Below are 19,710 nucleotides of genomic sequence, written 5' to 3' on the forward strand. Positions count from 1 at the left end.
TGTACTTAATGATGTATATTGCCACAATCTCTGAGACCATGAAAACAGCTTTCTGCTGTTTGCACCTGCTAAATTCCAGGGAGACTGGCTGGGGCCCAGAGGGATGCAGAAAGGAATACACTGAGGGATAAGGAGATGTAGAGGTTTTTGGTGGGGAGCTCTCTGGGGAACTAGGCCTTCAGCATCCTGTAGTTCCACCCCACTGTAACCACAGTCACAGACAAACACAACTTTCTCAGGGGCAAGCCTCACTTCTGGAAATGTCCTGAAACACTCAGCCACCTAGCATCGATGTTTGAAAGGAATCTAAAGTGGCCCACAAGCCATTGCAGAGATTTGAAATGGCTCAGGCTCCCACGTGCACATGGGGCACACTGGGCCTCCAGGCCTCTGTGCACACGTGCAGGGACACACTGGCTCTGGAGTGACAGTTGAGGGACAGTTGAGGGTCCGTGCTGTTGCTAGGCTACGAGTGTTCCAGATGAAACATTCCAAGCCTCTGAGCTTCGCAACCGAGGTGTGGCAGCGAGATCTCTTGGCTTTCCTATAGCGCTAGCACTGAGACTGGGAGGTGGCAAGGGGCCAAGTGGGAAGGGAGTGGTGTTGGAAGGGGAGGGGAGTGGTGTCAGAAGGCGGAAGGGCACATCATGAAGAAAGTGGTTAAGTTCATGAGCTGGGTGGGCTTCAGGAATCTTGAGGGTCCTGAGCCTTTGTACATCATCGATAAGAGTGAGCTACCAAAGCTCCACAGAGCTGCATATTTAGGCTACGATGAAAAACTGCGGAAGTTGCTGTCACGTAAGAAAAATGCCGTAGACAGCAGAGACAAGTATGACAGGTAACAGTGGTGGGACTGGGGTGGGGGCGGACCTGGGAGGAGCTGCCAACTATGGTTGTAAGACATGAATTTTAAATTGCCTTCCCATGTCAGAGATGTTGGAGTGTGAGACAATGAGCATGTTAGAATCATTGAAGTACAGTGTTGTCTCTCATCCTTGCAGCAGCAAAGTAGATATACTATCATTTTACTTAATTGAAATGTTGTCTTTGTAAAATAGTAACGGTGACAATTATAACATTATCTAACAATGACTGAGCTGTTGTTGTGGAAGGAACTGCCAGACACTCTGCATAGCTTTTCATTTAAGCATCACAGTGGCGTCCTGTAAGGTAACTACTACTTCATGCCCATCTTGTTGATGAGGACACGGAGGCACAGACAGGCTAAGTGACAGCTAATAAGGGACAGTGTTAAAGTAGAAGTCAGACCCAAGTTGAGCTGAATCTCAATGGCATGCCCTTTCTATTCAAACAGGTTGTTCTTCCATTAAAGGGGTGAGTAATAAGAGCTAATAAATATTGTTCTTTCTCCATAGAAAGAACTAAGATAAGAAGACTAAATGTTAGTTTTAAAGGGGTAGGAATAGCATGCTGTTGAATGTTTACAGTTACATGAGTAATTGTATCTTTGCACTAGTATGCTCTAACTTCCTAAACAGTCCTCTCATGTCCGCAGGACTCCGCTACACGTAGCCTGCATCAGCGGCTGTCCAGCAGTGGTGGCTCTCCTTACCCAGTTCCACTGTGATCTGAATGCTCGTGACAAGGAAAGGACGACAGCTCTCATCAGGGTACGTAGCTGCCAACCGTGTCCGCGTGAGATGGATTTGATTTAATTACTTAGAATAAAAATTAACTTATCTGTTTTAAACATAACAAACTGATGGAGCTTGGGGAATGTTAACTTGGAATGCCTGGCACTTACAGTCTGTCTCTTGGCATGATGCCAACAGGCTGTCCAATCCCTGAACAAGAGATGTGCCGGTATCCTGCTGGAACACGGTGCTAACCCAAATCTTGAGGACGGCAATCAAAACACTGCTCTCCATTATGCCATCTTGGAAGAGAGCGTGTCGATTGCAACACAGCTGCTTCGCCATAATGCAAATATCGAGGCGATAGACAAGGTATAGCTCAACTAACTTTATTTACAAGATATTTGAAATACAGGGTCTTTTCTAGCTACAAGTGTTTTATTTATAGTAATATGTATACTGAATGCAATACATCAGGTCCTGTTACCATGGAAGCAACTCCAAAGCCAAGGCCAGGGGCTAGAGGTAGTGCCCACAGAAAGGGCAGAGCTCTGTCTCCCAGCCACACTTCTACCCCAGAAGGAACAGCTTCCTGTTAGGAAGTGCCTGGGAGTGAGTGGTAGGCTCAGCGCCTGCAGAAGATGAAGGCTTGCGGGGAGTGAAGTGATGGCAAGGGCTGGCTGCCTGCAGCGGCAGGGCTGCTACTGGGGATGGGTGGGAGGAGGGAGGAACCCAGTACCCAGTAGGGGGAGCTGGGTGACTGCACCTGGACAGGGGAGGCAGCAAGCCACAGGCCCTGAGCACCCCAGGATCCCAGGTTCTAGAATTTGGGCAAGTGAGGTCAGGTCATGTTTGACAGCCAGCAGGGGCATTCACTTGTGCTGGTGGCCACATGGCCCTCCATGTGTACCTTGGGGTCTTCCATGCTCAGCCTGGTGTAGCTTCCCTGCGGGGCTGTGGCTATAGGTGGGGAGCAAGTGATGGCAAAGCTGGTCCTCTTGCTTTTTCTCCTGGCTCTCCCCTGAAGATTTTAATTGAGTAAATCTAAAGTCTGGACACAGGTATTTAGAAATACTTCCCTGAGATTCTGATACAACCCTTGGTTAAAGATTATTGAATGGATACGTGTAATACATGTAAATTCACAGATCTCAAAAATAAGACATTTCTGGAAGAGCGGGAGTGTATAGATGCTGCTTCTTTCAGTGCTCTCCTTTCCAGCCATGTTAGCCTGACTTTTATCCGTCTCTCCCTCTGTAATTGAGGAGTTTATTTGAATATTACTGGCAATATCTACTGGCTTGAAGAATAGCTCCTTTTTCCTTCTAACCACTGATCATTCAGTGGCACCCAGACAGTCTTAGAAGTTTGCTTGTGGTGCATGATTTAATAAGTATAGTCGGACCCTTTAAAAATTTTGCATCTTTTGTTCCCATCCAGGTCATTAGGTCAACAGGGTTTTTCTGATTGTAATAATAGGAGATCATGAGCCTCCTTTTGGTTAAAGCTGTGTGACAGATTCTTGCAATATATCTGTTAGATTTGCTGAGCCCTAGCATAATCAAGATGACAGGTTTTTTTCAATTAAAGTCTAGTTGATTTACAGTGTTGTGTTACTTTCTGGTGTACAGCAAAGTGATTCAGTTATATATATATATTCTTTTCCATTATGATTTACTACAGGATATTGAGTATAGTTCCCTGTAGTATATACAGTAGGACCTTGTTGTTCATCTATTTCATATATAGTAGTTTGTATCTGCTAGTCCAAAACTTCTAATTTATTCCTCCCCCACCCCCTGCCCCCTTTGGTATCCGTCAGTTTGTTTTCTATGTCTGTGAGTCCCTTTCTGTTTTGTCAATAAGCTCATTTGCATCATATGTTAGAGCCCACATATGATGACAAGTGGTGTCAAGTGACACCCTATGGGATTTGCCTTTCACTCTCTAACTGACCTCACTCAGTATGAGAATCCCTAGGTCCTTCCATGTTGCTGCAAATGGCATCATTTCATTCTTTTTTATGGATGAGTCATATTCAATTATATATAAGTACACCGTGCAAGATGGCAGTTTTAAACATCAAAACCCATGACATTAGTAACAAATTGGAGTTGTTTTAGTTTTGGCCAGCTTATGAACTAATTATCCATTTGATAAACAATCAGGCAGAATTAGATACAGGTAGATTGTAGTTTTAGTAGGCATTGGAAAAATTCTTGAAGGGGTATTATAAGCCTTTTTTAATGTATTTATTTTACAATATCTTATTTTTTAAATTGAGGTATAGTTGATGTACTATGCTATATGTTACAGGCATACAGTTTAGTGATTCACAAATTTTTAAAGGTTATGCTCCACTTATAGTTATTATAAACTATTGGCTCTATTCCCCATGATGTACAATACATCCTTGTAGCTTATTTTATGCCTGATTGTTTATACCTCTTAATCCTTAACCCTAATTATACATTTGATTAACCGGGAGAATTTGACACAGATAGATTGTAGTTTTAGTAGGCATTGGAAAAATTCTTAAAGTGGGTATTATGAGTCTTAATCACAATTTTTATTGCATGTTGGGGCCCAGTGTTTTTGTGTGTAAGACATATGATACTAAAGAAAGGCAAGGTTTTACATACAAATACTTGATTTATACCGAACTGTTTGGAAACACAGCAAACATAAAAACACAAGTGGGCTATAGACTAAACATGGCCCTGGATATGTTCAGTTTGTCCCCACACATTGAGTCAACATTTAAAATTTAGGAGGCTCGTGCAGAAATCTGCATTTCAGAACTCCTCCTGAAGACTCAAATCTGGTCCCCCTTGAGCCCAGGCTCCTAGCAGACTGCCCTGCCGGGGTGGCCCCTTCTCGGTGGGACATGTGTTCTCCGGTTTGCTGTCCTCACCTGGGACCTTCACTTACTCAGGTCACCTACGTTGCCTCTGTAAGCATTTGAATTTACAATTCCTGTTGTATAATATATTTTGATAAATATTTCAAGATTTTAAAGACACTCTATATTAATTTATAGTCTATTTCATATTTTATAATAATCCCTTAAGAGTGGGATGGAAGTTTTCAAATTAGAATTTATAAGTTGGTTTAATTAAGAAAACCTTTTTCTTTACATGCAAATAATCATATTCCCATTGGAATGTCTGCAAGCTTTATGAGATTAGTCATAGTTGTAATTGGATAGGTTATGCATGTTGCAGACAGTATGGTATCTTTCTCCTCAGCATAGCTCCTTAAAAATGTTTGATTCAGTAGCTAAATGGTTCTCTCTGGAGCAGTGTTTAGAGTGTCAGAAGTAGTCGTCGAGCAGTAAGGTAACTACAGAATGCCTGATAGACACTGCGATAGAAGCAAAGTTTCTTGGAACCAGCAAATGTCTTAAGTGAGTTTCAGAGAATGACTTCACAGGGAAACTTTCGAAGAGGTCAAGGAGGAGCCTGTTAAAGTGGAGGAGCACAGAGGGGCGAGGAGGAAGGGGCTGCTTGTGATTTACTTTATAGTGTATGTTTAAGTTCAGAGACTTAAGTTTTTAAATTCAGCTTTGAAATTCATATGTAATTTTGTACATTATCAACTGTTTTTGCTGTTTTACAGAGTAATTTGACACCATTTTTACTCGCTGTCAAGGAGAACAAAAAGGAAATGGTCAAATTTTTGATAGAGAATGGGGCAAATGTACATGCAGTTGACAACGTGCGAAGGTACAGTAGTTTGTTCTCTCTCTCTCTCTCTGTTTTTTTAAATCTTAATGTTGTTCTAGAGTAATAACAGCCAATCAGAAAGATTAACTCAATAAGAAGAGGATTAACTTAGAATCAACACATCATCAGTTAGGTAGAAAAGCAATTATCCTGCCTGGGTGTCACAAAGAACAGTATGCAGCAGGATTCATCTTCCTTTGTAATAGTGACTGATGTCATTTGCAACCTGATTTTCTTGGTCATGTGATCTTACAACAGTTCAGGGATTTCATTTTAGTTTTATTAGTATGGACTCTAATTTTAATTTACCTTATGAGACAGTGTTGAATTTCTTCATTCTTTTATAATTTTTTTAACCTCTTCTTGGTATATATTTTTGTCTTAAAATGTGCATATTAAACAAAGAGGAGTTTGTTTTGTCTTTTGGATGACTCTGCTTTAAATTACTTTCTTTGAAGGATACTGATGTTATTAGGCTGTCACTAAGTGAGTATCACTCAGTGAGTAACAATTACCAGATACTGTGGGTTAATCAGTTTTTATCCTTTTTCATTTCTAGTACATTTTAATGTTTTTATTTTTAATTGATAATGGTAGAAGGAAGAAACATAGCTCTAATTATTGAATAAACATTCTCTTTAAAGAAGACAAGTCATTGGTGGATGATAAAGAGGAAAGAGCTGGGCTTTAGAGTCAGATGGGGTTGGATTCCCAGCTCTCCCGCTGGTCAGGGATGTTACCTGGGGGACGTGACTTATCAACAAATATGTATCCTGACATGTAAAGGAGGGTCGTAGTACATCCTTCAAGGGTGGTTGTGCCTAAGAAAGACCATACGTAAGCTATTCAGGTTAGTGCCGGGCACACGCTTCTCAGCGCGGTTAACTGCAGCCGTGACTATTTTTACTGTCATTTTTATTCATATTACTGTTTTCAGCCTGCAAACAGCTTCTCCTTACCTGACCTCTAGCTGACTTTAAAGTATAATATTTCAGACTAGGGAAGAAATGGGGAATCCTTTGTTTAAATCTTTACCTACTTCAGACAAGTGACCTCAGCATCCTTTCCTGTCCTTCAGAGGACTTTAAATTAGCAACTTCTACTTCGTGCTACCCACGTAGGACAGGAGGCTTCTTTTTTGTCCCTCCGTTGTGGCCTTGGAGGTCATTTGCAAAGATGAGCACTCGAGAAAGTAAATGGTCAGTTCTCCAGGGATGGGCAGGATATTAACTTGGTAAAATAGATCAAATTAACTGTTTAAGTTAAGCTAACTAAGTTCCTAAGGGTGAAGTTATCTCTTTTTTATTTTAGATCAGCGCTCATGCTTGCTGTATTTCATGACTCACCGGACATAGTCAAGTTACTTCTTCAAGAAGGTGTTAGTCCCTATTCTCAAGATTCACACGGAATGTCTGCTGAGCAATATGCATATTCTAATGGGTTTGAACAGTAAGTGTTTACATTAAAATGCCAATTATGTCTTAACTGAGGTTGGAAATGACCTAACTGTTACTTGTTATGTGGCAGGTGAGAGTTCCTAGTTGGGAGCAGGCACTTTGGGGATGGCAGTGAGACCCTCCACATCATCAGCTGGAAACCAGCAAAAGGCTAGACTAGTGAGATGGAGCAGTGGGCACAGGGTTCTTTAGCTCAGGCTTTGTAAGACCTTCATCCTTAGGGATCCTACTGTTCTCCATTTCATTCCAGTGTAACCCCTGTGCATGGGGGCACAAATAATATCACATATCTAATTTTTCTAACTAATTATTTGGGTCTTGAAATGTTTAGTTGAGCAGAAAATCCTGTGTTTTCCTCTGGGGACTTTCTTCTATAATCTTCCTTTTGAATTTTCCAGGAACCTAAGGGATTCCCTGAGATCACAGTTACAATCCTCTCCCACAAGGCACTGGGGCGGGGCGAGGGCATGCTAATCATTCTCTCGTTTCCCTTGATTCTGTTGCTGCAGTGTTGGTACTAAAACTGGTTTTAACAGGCTCTCCTTGGCAGCTGAGTCTGGGGTCTGGACGTTGCTCTCTAAAGACCTTTAATAAAATTTTAAAAGAAGAAAAGGAAAAAGAAACTGGTCCTGCAGTCGGGTCGTGACTGTCCTCTGCTCCCAGGATGCCCGTGCTGATCCAGTTTCCGCGGTCTTCGTGGTGATCGACACGTAAACTTCAGCATGACAGCTTGTTTAGTTCTCATACATATGCTTGTATGAGGTCATATATTTAGAAGTAAATTTAGCTACAAATTATATAGTAGCTGAGGTGCCCTGAATTATAAGCCATGAAGAACAGCTAATCACCATAATTTGTAACATCTTCCTGAAAAATGCCACATTTAAATATTACACCTGTGAAAAAAACACACATTGGGTTTTATTTGGGATTCTCAAATAGTTCCAGCATTAAAGTTTAAGAACAAATTATTCCATTCTTCCACACTTTCTCTGAGCATCTGGGGATACATTATCTCATTAAATCTTTGTAATACTCTTATGAGTATTAATAACTAACTGCCTAAGAAGACAGTAAGATCCCAGTTTTATAAAGGAAGACTTTGAGCTGAAGAGAAGCAACTTTTCCAGGAACAAATAGCTGTTGGTTATAGAGCTGGGACTTCTGAATTCGAGACACTTTCCATATGTCAGGCTCGCTCTAGATAACTTACTGAGCTGTACTGCCCTCAGTTCATGACTACTTCACATTACTTTTTTTTCTTCTTTAATTATACATGCTAAATTTAAATGTTTGTAGATTGTACAAATTTGAAGTATATAGGACAATTGAAGTTTTGATATCTCTGATATTATCTGAAATAATCTAAGAATTTAATATATTTAGTAATTGTTTTTCATATTAGTATTCAAGTAGTAATATTTATTTATCACATTATTTTATATATAGCATTTACCAGCTGATTGTCGACTACAGAGACGGAAAGATATTAAATACTCCCTCTCAAAATAGCGATCTGGGACAGAATTCTGGTAATAAATTACTCTTGTTGGTCCTACCATAGATAAGGAAGTAAGATTGAGGAACTTTTGATAAGGAAACAGCAGTGAAAAAAGCCAGTGTGTAAATTTCATGTATGTTTTTATTTTTTAATTAAGTTTTTCTTAATGGTCTAGTATTCAGAATTATTTAAGAAGTTAATTGTATGTAATTTAAAATCTGAGACAATAATGTCTGAAAAGAAATTCATTTATTTAATCATATCCCCTGAAATCCCATATTATATCTTTGTGTAAGTAAGAAAAACGTTTTTTAACTTTGTTGTACATTTCCTCTAACATTATAACAAATTGGCCTTGTTATAGAACTGGACCTTTAGTTTTTATAGAGAATGGATTACATTGGGTAAATGAATGCTAGTTATTGCATAGTGATTAATCTCACTAAAAAAGTTACTATCTTTAAAATGAAACTCGGCAGTGCCTTCCTGGTGTTATAAACGAATGGCCAACAATTAGAACTGCACAACTGGGCCAGTGTGCAGCATACTAATAAGAGATTGTTTTTTTAAAGATACCTAGTGGTAGTGCAGAAGTCAGAAAAACAGTGCATTGTTGAGAAGCACTGGCTACTTTTTACATCATTATACCAACAAGGTCTCACTCGGTTACCAATTTCATTCCTCATAAGTGCAGACAGAATGCGATATGTTGACTTCATGAGAGTGAGATGTTTTCTTCTTTTTTTGGGGGGATACTTGTCTTGAAACTATAATTTTGTTAGGACAATATTCTTTGTTGCCATTAGTTAAAGGGTTGTCATAATAAATACTCAAATAACACAACTCAGGACTCAACAAATTGCAATAAAAGCACAGAAGGGCTTCACATAAAAAAAAAAAATGACTGTGTTGCCTAGATGTGACCCCTAGCATGCTGTTCAGTCTGAACTGTATGAGAGCACCTTTAACTTGGTAGACCTCGATCAAGCAAAGAACTTCTGTTGCAGGAAATACAAAGATGGAATAGACAGAGTTTTGGTCTTCAAGGTGCTCATAACACAATAGAGTTGTCCCTGGTTAGTGTCTCTATTTTTTTTTTTAAAACAGGATTGTCAAAGAAAACAGTCTTATCTGTGAATTCACCCACTTGACAGATGACTGTCAAGTGTGTTTTAGGTACTAAGCGCCACTCTGACGTCACAGAATGCAAACAGGTCACAAGCACAGTTCCTGGCCTCCAGGAGCTCGTTACTGTCATCACCATTTTTATGATTGACTTTACTTTATTCTGTGCTTACTGTGTCCCAGAGCCCACTAGGACTTTGTAACTGTCTTTATGTATTTTTTATTGATATTTAATATGTGCCAGATACTTTAAGTCCACGGTGAGGAAGGGAGTGTTTTAAAAGTGGGTAGGATGTCAGGTAAGCATGCAGAGTGAGTAGTAGTTTGCCAGGGAAGGAGGCAGAAGGGCAGTGTATGGTGGGCAGGACATCTTTCAAGACTACATTTGGCAGAAAGGACAGCAGTGCAAACGCTAAGATTGCTGGTGAACTTTGCAGGATCTATGAGTTTCATTTTGTAGGTGCAAAAAGGATGCTGTAGGAATGGTTGGGAAAGAGGTGGCTAGCTAGCTCAGGCATGCTTCTGAAAGCCTTTCTAGTACTATAGGAAGGAGGAGATCTGCTGTAGACCTTAGGGAATTTGTCAGAATGCTTTTAGCTGCAAATAATGATAGGAGACCTAAGTAACAGTGGCTACAGCAACAAGAGTCAGGATTGGTTAGAAGGTTCGGTGATGTCATCAGGATCCCAGATGCTGTCGCTCCTTCAGCAGTGAGGCTGCTGGCTCGCCTTTCCTGGTCTGCTGATGGGCAGCAGCTCCAAGCGTCATCTTCTCACATGACAGTATCCGTAGGTGAGGAGGGCTGCTTCTCTCTGCATGTTTTCTGTTAACGAGGAAGAAAACAGAGAAGCTTCTGGTAGACTTCCCCTAGCATCTTATTGGCTGGGTTACATCACATGCTCATTCCTAAACCAGCCACTGGGGAAGGAGATGTAGTTACTATGATGACTGCAGAATAATCATTTCTCTTTTTGCAGCTGAGAATTTACCTTCTTTGCATACTGGGGTAGAAAATAACCAGGAAGAGTTGCAGTTGTCCAGCAAGGACAACGAAGAAGACATGGTTGTCAAGCTGGGAGCCAGCAATGGCAGCAGCATGGATTCACTGAAGAGTGTTGAGAAGAGTAAGATTTGATTTGAGTCTTAGGGTTTCCTGGTTATGACACAAAGCAGGGATGCACAAGCTTTTTCTATAAAGGGCCAGAGAGTCAATATTTTAGGCCATGCGGTGTCTGTCACATCTCCTCATGTCTGCCATTGCAGTGTGAAGGCAGCCCTAGACCATATGTGAGTGAATAGGGATGACCGTGCCCAGATAACACGAGGCTGACAAAGCCAAATGGCAGGGTGGGTTAGTCCCATGGGTGTCATCCAGAAACAGCATGCTGTGTAAGTTTGACAATGTCAGTTTATGATACTGATTCTACTAGTGATTATCATTTTTTTGTGAGTCTTATAAAGTTTGGTTGGGATTTTGGTCCTTGTAAGCAGCAGTTCACTTTAAGATACCAAATTTTGATAAATATCTTTTTTTTTGATAAATGTAAAGGAGGGTAAGTGGTTTTTATGCATTAATTACCCACCAGGAGTATAGTCAATATTCACTCGAGTGTGTAGTCTCCAGGTGTGGTCCCAAAGGAACGCTTTTTAACAAAACATTGGTCTTATACTTTTAATATTCTGTATTTTTCTATTGCTGATACAAAATCTATTTTACTTTTCTCTTTAATAGAGATTTTAAGGGTTAAGTTTGCACCGAGGTTTGAAGATCTCTCTGTAAGCAGGTAGGATTTTGTGGATTTTTAAAAATTATATGTTGACTGAGGGAACACAGAGAAAAGAAACAAGGTTTGTTGAGTGTCCTACTCTGGGTTAGACACTGTGTTGTGTACTTCACATTTGTTGCCTCGTACAATCACCGCAACAGCTTTGCAGAGTAGCTGTGCTGTTGTAGCTTACTTCTAGTTAATTAGGCAACTGTAGTTCAAGGAGGTTGACTAGTTGACCCATGATTCCATGGTTAACAAGTAGTTGACCCGTGACTTGACCTTCAGGCAGCCTGGCTCCCAAATCTGCTTTCTTATCCCTCAGCATAGACTTTTGTTTGTTTAAAGAAATGAACTCACCCATTTTTGATGTGTATTTTTGCTCCAAAGTGTTTCATCCATACCTGGTATTGATGATTCATGGCATCCATCAGATGATGACTCAGATCTTGCTCCCAAGGTAAAGTGCTCTCCTGTGAAATTAATTTTTCTGCTCTGAATTTAGTTTTGTATAATATTTACTCTTAAAATTTGGCAGTGGTCTGCCTATCATTGTTCTATGTTTGTGTTGGAAAGTTGGTCAGAGTAAACCATTTTATAAAAATACGACAGGTTGATTTTTTTTTCTTTTTTTTACTTTGGTAAATACTGAAGATGAGGCTGAAGCAAAATGGACCAGAAAATATATAGTGACAGGAAAACTGCTGTGAAAAGTTTTCCCACGATAGAGGAAGTGTGAAGCTTGGCCAAGGATAGGGGTTCTTTGACTTTTAAACCACACTGACGGCACTTGTAAAATACTCGTGCCTCAGGGACACCTTCAGTGCACACAGCTGCTTACCATGATAATCATGGGCTCTTCCTGGGGCCTTTCAGTTCCAAAACTATGTAGCAGGTGTCTTTTTTTTTTCCCCCCCTTGGACACTTTTTATTTTGGTAGCATAGAGTTTTTTGGAAAGATTTTTTTTTTTACTTTATTTCTATCTTTGGTTCTGCATTAAGACTAAAATAATAGTTGAAAGTATAGAAATTTAGAAATTAAAATTCTGTTTCTCAAAACCCATATTATAAAGAGAGTCCTCTGTGTTTTCCAAATTATCCCATTAAGAGTTTATTCAAAACTCTTCATCTAATTGAAGAATACATGTTTTCCCTAAAATAACAACCGGCTCTCAAAGTAGACTCTTAATAACAACCATATGATGAAACCTACTTCAGAATTCTTTTGTATTATAGTTTTAAAAAGTATGTCCAGTCCTCGTGTCCCATTCTAAAATTTCAAGTTTCAGACATTTTGTAGTATAGTTACTTACATATTCATTTTATAGCCCCTGCATCAGTATATTCCGCTAGAGAGTAGGAAACATAATTGTGCATTTCCTGGAGCACCTAGAATAAGGTCTTAAATGGAAGAAGCATCTTAGTATTTTTTGAATGTGAATGCATGAAGAGACATGGAATTCTGTATCATGCTGCAGGTAATATAACATGCACACTCTATCATAATGAAATCTATTTGATGGTACAGGTAATATAATATGCACACGATGTCATAATGAAATCTATTTGAATTCTAAAAATACGACTTAAATTTCTATTCCCTTTGTTTAGGTTGTAAAAGTTCAGTTGTTATGACAGGAAATATGTCATAAATGCCAAGGAAATAGATAAGAAGTATATGATGAATAGGAATAAGCTGCAGTCTGTTTTCCAGTATCTACCAGTTGTGAGCTTAGAATTTGAGATGAAAACTTTTTAACCTTTTTAGCCCCCTCTCATGTTCCATTCAATATATCTTTTCAAGCTATATATTATCCTTAGAATCCTGTACCTGTTCTTTGTCTAGGTGGAAAGTTGATGTGTTAGGAACTTTCTAAAATCTATTCTTCTCTCTAGTAATAATTCACAGTGCTCAGGTAGTGAGAGATGACCATGTTCAATTGAGTGACTTCTAGTGACAAAATTTAACTCTTACTTAATAGTAGTATTTACAAACAAACAGTTGTAGATTAATACAAGTCAGTATTATTGGGGATATACTATGAACAAAGGCCTTTGTTTTATATATCATATATTTTGATATTTTTATAAAATTTGCTGAAGAATAATATATATACTTGCATATGCAATGTATATATTTTTATGTATATGATAAAAAGGTAAAACAGAGGCTTTCATTCATAGTATATCCCTAACAATACTGATACATCACCGATCTATTATATATAAATGCTGAAATATATGTATTTCTCCACATACCTTGTTATACTTACATTTTCCTTTTTTTCTTGCCTTAAGTTTGTACTTGACTAGTCATGTTCAAACATAAATGGAGGGATGTTTTGACTTCACTTTCTCACTTTTACATTTGCCCAGCAAAATTTTTTCCTCATTTTAACCCAAAGTTAGTAAAGTCATTCCGTGCTGCATGTCATACCACTGCAGACTGCACTTCTGTTAATTTTCCAGACTCACCTAATGAAACTGGTGTATGTAGTGCAAAAACCAAGGCTTAGAAGTCATAGGGAATCGGCTTGGGTTCTGAAGTTACATTTTCTAAAAACTAAAGAAAATAATTCTTGGTCAGCCTGGGACCAGCTGTTTCTTTGTTATAAATGAATGTGTCAAACTCTTAGTGAGATTCAGAGAGAAACAGGTTGTACTAAAAAAAACAAAAAAACACACACACAAAATGGTGTTTTTGTTTGTTTAACCACTTTGACCTTGAAAAGACATTGATTGTGACTTCAAAGTATTATTATATTTGGATTGTCAATTAGAGCTGCAAAGAACATTTCAGGAGAAGCAAAAGCATGGGGAATAGTAATAAATATGTGGGGTTAAAATACCAGCAGTTTGGTTTAGTGATGTTTTACTGAGGACAGCCCATTTCGGGTAGGGAAAATAGCGTGCACTGACTACCTTTATGGCGACCGGACTTGAAGGAAGCTAAGTGCAGGGTAGAGGTGACCTATTCCAAGGTGATAGCCGTGGAAAGAGGTTAAAAGAGCCTGAACTCTTGGATCTCGGCAGCTCCTGCCTAGTGGCACGGCACTGTACTTGAAGTCAGCAGACGTAGCATCCTGGTTCTGACCCACTGTGGGATCTTGGAAACACTTGTCTGACTTGTTTGAATGTCAGTGACCTCGTGCAAAAACACGGTACTGGTACCTACCTCTCAGGTTATGTGTCATGAACAAAAATGTGGTAACAAATGTGAAAACACATTGTCAATTGTAAAGGGTGCTATAGAAATGTAAGACAGAATGATCACAGTGGCCACTAGTGACCTACTGAAATGTTGAGGACACTTTTTTAAAATCTGAAGGACAATAAAATGGGAAAGTTGGAGCGGGCATGGGGAGTTCTCATTTGGGGTATGTTAAGTGTCAGTAAACTATTATCGGACATCTCCGATAGGTATATAGTGCTTTGGTACTTGACGCCTTCTGGGGATTTTAGATGTTTTGACCTTAAATAAATTCCTGTTCCTGAACACCAGCTATGCATCAGGCAGTTAGACACTGAATGTAGCAGCTGAGGGGTTAGGCTGTAGTGGCAGGAACAGAAGAACAAGTAAACAGGAACCCTTTATCAGGGACAGTAAGGCCTTCATATAAGGAACGTGGAGAGCGTTAGGTTAGACAACAGTGGGGGAGTTTGTAGTTAGGACTGGGGTGGAGTAAGGGTGGAATTCAGGTAGTCAGAAAAGAGCTGAGTGTGACCAAAGCTGCCAGGTGATGGACAGGAAGGAGCCAGTCACAAGAAGGCCCAGGGGAGGGATGTTCTGGACAGAGAGAACAGTGGGTCCCATCTGCTCATCACGGTACTCCAGCATCTTGGAGTGGCCAGGAAGCAGCAAGTGGGTCCGTCCTTAGAATCACTTTTATTGTTGTTGTGTGTAGAGAAGAGAATGTGCATGATAAGGGCCTGGCACATGTGGATGGTCAACAAACAGTATTCTTATTCTTCCTGTATTACAGTAAAGCTTATGGTACTTTTTTGAAGAGCTGCATAACTACATTTAAAATTTTTCTACTGTTAATTTAAACATAAATGTTTTTCTTTCTACTTTGCTACCTTATTCAACTATTTTTCCTATCAATAAAAGTTTTATCAAATAATAGATTCTGCTAAGCCTTTGTTTACTGAAGTGTAGCAGTTTCCACAGTGTTCTGTTAATATTCAACATGACAGACTCCAAGGCTTCTTTTCATGCCAAGTATGTTATTTTAATACTAAAGACAATACCTGCCCTAAGAAACATTTTAAATTTATAGCACGTATACTTATTAAAGAATATATTTAAATATGTATATTTTTAATTTTATTTTTTATTGAAGTGTAGTCAGTTTATAATGTTAGTTTCAAGTGTACAAAAAAGCAATTCAGTTATACATATAAAAATATGTATTTTTAAAAAAAGTCCTTTTCTTTTGTTGAGGAATGCAAAATGGAATTAGGTGTTTTGAAGTTAATTCTTTGTTGAAATCTGCACATGTCAGTATTTTGTCTGTGAAAATATTTGCTCTGGATTTCCATGCTCAGTTTACAGAGTCAAAAGCCAACTGAAGATAAAAGGTAGACTTGATCTAGAGAGTGTATATGAAATTTTCTATTTAAATGTTTGGGTTTCTAGGATATGCTTATCTTGCTTTTAAATCTAATTGCTTTTAAAGTAGGAAATTAAAAATAATAATAATAAGGTAGGAAACACAAATATTTTCTTAGAATGGGATTAGGAAATCTTTATGCAACTCATTATTAATATTAATTTTAACAGAGTACCTCCAAGATTCAACTACCAAACCATGTTGATCAGTTATCTGGAGCTGCAGGTCAAGGAGAAAAAAATACATTAAATGGACAAATAGAAAGTAAGCACTGTATTTTATAAAAAAGTCATTTGACAGAATGTTGATTTAAAACATGAATTTGGATATATTCTCTCAGCCAAATAAAATCACCTGTTGAACGTACAGTGAGAAAAAAAGAGGAGAAAAGGAGGTAGATTGTATATCTTATCGGATGTTTTTCTATATATTTCCTATATTTCTTAATCAGCAACAGATTAAACTAGAATGCTGTTTGAGGAGCTCAGTTGTTAGTTTTCTTTCAAGATGCTCTTTGACCTGAGGACAGTCAGGAAACCAGGAGAAGAGAAGGAGGGAGCAAAAAATGAGAGAGGCAGGGAGGAGGGGAGTAAATGAAGGAAAAGGAGGGGGGTCTCTGACAGGAGGTGATAATGTAGAATAGTTCTTTGGATGAAGGAAGAGAAGAGTATTTGAAATGTGAGATGGATGTGAAGTGAGCTTCTTCCAGCACCAAAGCTTGTCTGGGAAGCACAGCAGAATGTTCCACTCCCCCGCCCCCTGATCATTAGGAAGGCAGTGAGGACTGCGGTACCTGATCACGCAGAGCTGGGGGTACCTGCCGTGGGTGAGCACAGGCATGTGTAGTCAGCTCTCAATGTCTGGACCTTCATGTCATGCAGCGTGTTGCTGCCTTATAGGATGGTGTCTCATAGGCCAACAGAAGAGTGGGAAAGAGGAAGAGAGCAGGGTGCATCCGGGGAGGTCAGGGGAGCTGGAGCCTGGTAAAGAGTCCGTTGGAAAGTCTGCAACTTCTGATGCAGCTTTTGGGGAAGTGTTACAGTGAGGCGCGTGAGGCTGGATTTCAGAAGGATCAGTTAAGTCCAAGTGCTGTAGAAGCAGACCCGGTATAGACCAGAGTTTCTCAAATTTTACTCAGTCACCCAGTGAAAAGTGCACATTCTGAGCAGTGGGTCTGCATTTCTAACAAGCTCAGGTGATGCCCTTGTTGCCGCTCTTCAGACCACGCTCAGAGGGTAGACTTGTGTTTAGAGGAAACAAAAGAAATTAATAAGGTTCATTCCATAAATGTTAAAGTTGTTCTTTTCAGTGAATACTACACAGGTTTTGAAATATAAAAGACGTTTAATATCTAATAATTCTGTGGCAATTATATTTTATTTTTGATCATCAGATTTCAATACTGAAAACTCAGTATACATTCTTTCTTGCATGAGTGGATCAAGAAACTTTGATGGCTAGAGGATCCAAGAAATGTAGGCATACCAATAGCCCATGTGGGTATGGAAAAAAATGAATATTTTTATGAGCTATTATTCTACAAGTGTGTATCCAAGCTGATCAATTCATCACACTTTCTCTGATGATAAGTGAATTGCACATTCAAATGAACTGCCATCACAACTGTGGACTTCCTAAATTATAGGACAAATTGAAGAGCATGATAAATACTTGTAGTCTAATGGTGTCAGTCGCATTAAAGCTGTGCTGTTGCATTTTACCATCAGCTTTCACATTTGTCTTCTTGGAGCCATGATTTGTTCTTCTGATTAAAGATGGATTTTCTCCTCCTCAGGCTGCATGTTCGCATTGGTATATGTGCACGTTTCTATTTTATAAAGTCATTTGAAACATAATCGTACTTTTGAAATCTTAACTGCATGTTTTGTTAAACCTATATTCCTGTTCTTTATTCAGCATCTATAATGGATTCATATTTCTGTCTTGTTGCTGTCCTAACTGCCCCTCAAAAACAAAACACCGAAACCTAATGTGTTCATTTCCAAAGCAAGCATGAGGATTGCACTCAGTACTAACTCTGCATGAATGGATAGTTGGCTTTCATATTTACATGTAATTGATTATGTGTCCCTTTTGGCTTTTAGATTCTACTGAAATGCATCCTCACTTGAAGGTAAAAACTTTAATACTTTTATCTTGAATTATTTTTTTTAATGTGGGTACTGGGAATTTAGCCTAGGACCTCATGCACTGCTAAGCAGGCACTCTGCCACTGAGCTAGACCCTCCCTCCCTTGAATTATTGCTACAGGTTGTATCAAATGTACATTATTAATCAGTTTGTTTCAAAAACCATTCAGCCTGCAGTTGGAGTGAAAGATTCTCTTCCTAATAAAACAGGAGGAATGAAGAATTTACAAACATTCAAATCAGGTAAATTTTGTAATACAAATTTAACTCTGAAATGAAGTACAGTCTTCTTATTCCTAATTCCTTTCATTTTTTCAAATTTAATTGAAAGATGACATAAATAAGGCAGATGTTATTATTGGCATCCATGATTAAAAAAATATATAAGCATAAGAAAAAGATTTTTTAAAATGTCAGCTTTGACTCAGATGTTTCTATTGATGCTGGGAGACACTGTAGTGCTCAGTTTGGAATCCCTATATTTCTTAGGGATTCTGAGAGATTGATTATTAGGTTCTAAGGTTTTTCCAGAGTTTTAAAATGCTTAACTGAATTCTGACCTTTACATAGGGTAAAGCTTCACTTGCTAACATGTCAGTCATATTTCACTTTAATTATTTCAGTGCTGTCACATTGATCATATTTATTTATTTCTGTATTTATTTATTAATGGAGGTCCTAGGGATTGAACCCAGGACCTTGTGCATGCTAAGCATGTGCTCTACCACTGAGCTGTTTCCCTACCCCGAAGATCTTAAGCCAACTGGATGTTTTGATTAGCAGTGTGTGTGGGGGGAGGGGGTGGTGTCTTTGATTATTAAAAATTATTAATATTTGGTAGACATGATCTTTTAAAACAATAACCCTGAAAGTTTTGGGGCTTAGGATTCTTTTTATACTATTAAAAATTATTGAGAATTCCAAAGAACTTTTAAGAGGTTTCTATCTATTGATGTTTAGTATTTTAGAAAATAAAACTGAAAGATTTAAAATACAAGCACACACAAACATTCCATTAGTCATTAGAGCTATGATGTTATCACATTTCATGTATCTGGAAACCTCCACTGCACACTTAATGGAGAATGAGAATGAAAATAGCATTCAGTATTATTGTGAAAATAGTTTTGACCTCGTGGACTCCCTAGATTGAGGGAACTTGGGGCTCCAGGGCTTCTCAGATGACACGTGAGAACTGCTGTTTTAAACAGGATTCATGGATGTGAAATGATAAAGGGACCCTTGTGATGAAATGGGCTTTAAAATTCACTTCTACACTTCTTACCTTTTTTTCTTTAACTTGTCTTAAAAAGTTTAAATCTGACAACTTAATTCTTTTAAAAAAAGGAAAACATTTTTGCTGCATATTTCCTGTCTCGTGGCACCCTGTACTCTTTGGGTCTAGTTTGTACCTAGACTTATCCTATTTTTATATGGAAAAAATTAGTCACTCAAGGCTATCCTTTCTTAAATAAATTTATGATGTTTATCCAAGCCTTAAGGAAAGAATTCTGAAGATATTGGTACATTGAGGAAAGACTGTCTCATTTAATTAAAGTAGTACCATTCAGTAAGTTTTCTTAAAGCCCATGTCTCTAGGACACAGTACTGCCATGCATATTTATAAGTCCAGTAAATGGCTGGTTAGACATACAGTTTGTTAATGAAAAAATTCGTATGTTGAAGAATCATAATTATTCATAAAGCTCTTATGGAATATAGACTGTTTAATAGAGAGTGTGAGTGAATCCAAATAAGTAATACTCGAGAATTAAAAG

General features: G+C 38.5%; 1 protein-coding gene across 3 annotated transcripts in view; it reads left to right on the top strand.

Annotated features, from left to right (window-relative positions):
- Positions 1–6,781: 6,781 nt before the first annotated feature.
- LOC140691473 (coiled-coil domain-containing protein 144A-like) overlaps positions 6,782–19,710 on the top strand; it is a 29,853-nt gene continuing 16,924 nt past the window's right edge. For 2 of the 3 annotated variants that reach the window (XM_072955103.1, XM_072955104.1), the window contains exons 1-7: positions 6,782–8,309; positions 10,381–10,527; positions 11,136–11,187; positions 11,560–11,629; positions 15,953–16,046; positions 17,888–17,916; positions 18,103–18,175. In XM_072955103.1, coding sequence (XP_072811204.1) covers positions 10,464–10,527; positions 11,136–11,187; positions 11,560–11,629; positions 15,953–16,046; positions 17,888–17,916; positions 18,103–18,175 — 382 coding nt within the window. In that variant the 5' untranslated portion in view covers positions 6,782–8,309; positions 10,381–10,463. Of the gene's footprint in view, positions 8,310–10,380; positions 10,528–11,135; positions 11,188–11,559; positions 11,630–15,952; positions 16,047–17,509; positions 17,595–17,887; positions 17,917–18,102; positions 18,176–19,710 lie in introns of those variants that run through there. The other variant, XM_072955105.1, reaches the window with a different exon arrangement.

The sequence above is a fragment of the Vicugna pacos genome, chromosome 35 (genome assembly GCF_048564905.1).
Source record: "Vicugna pacos chromosome 35, VicPac4, whole genome shotgun sequence".
NCBI classification, from domain to species: Eukaryota; Metazoa; Chordata; class Mammalia; order Artiodactyla; family Camelidae; genus Vicugna; species Vicugna pacos.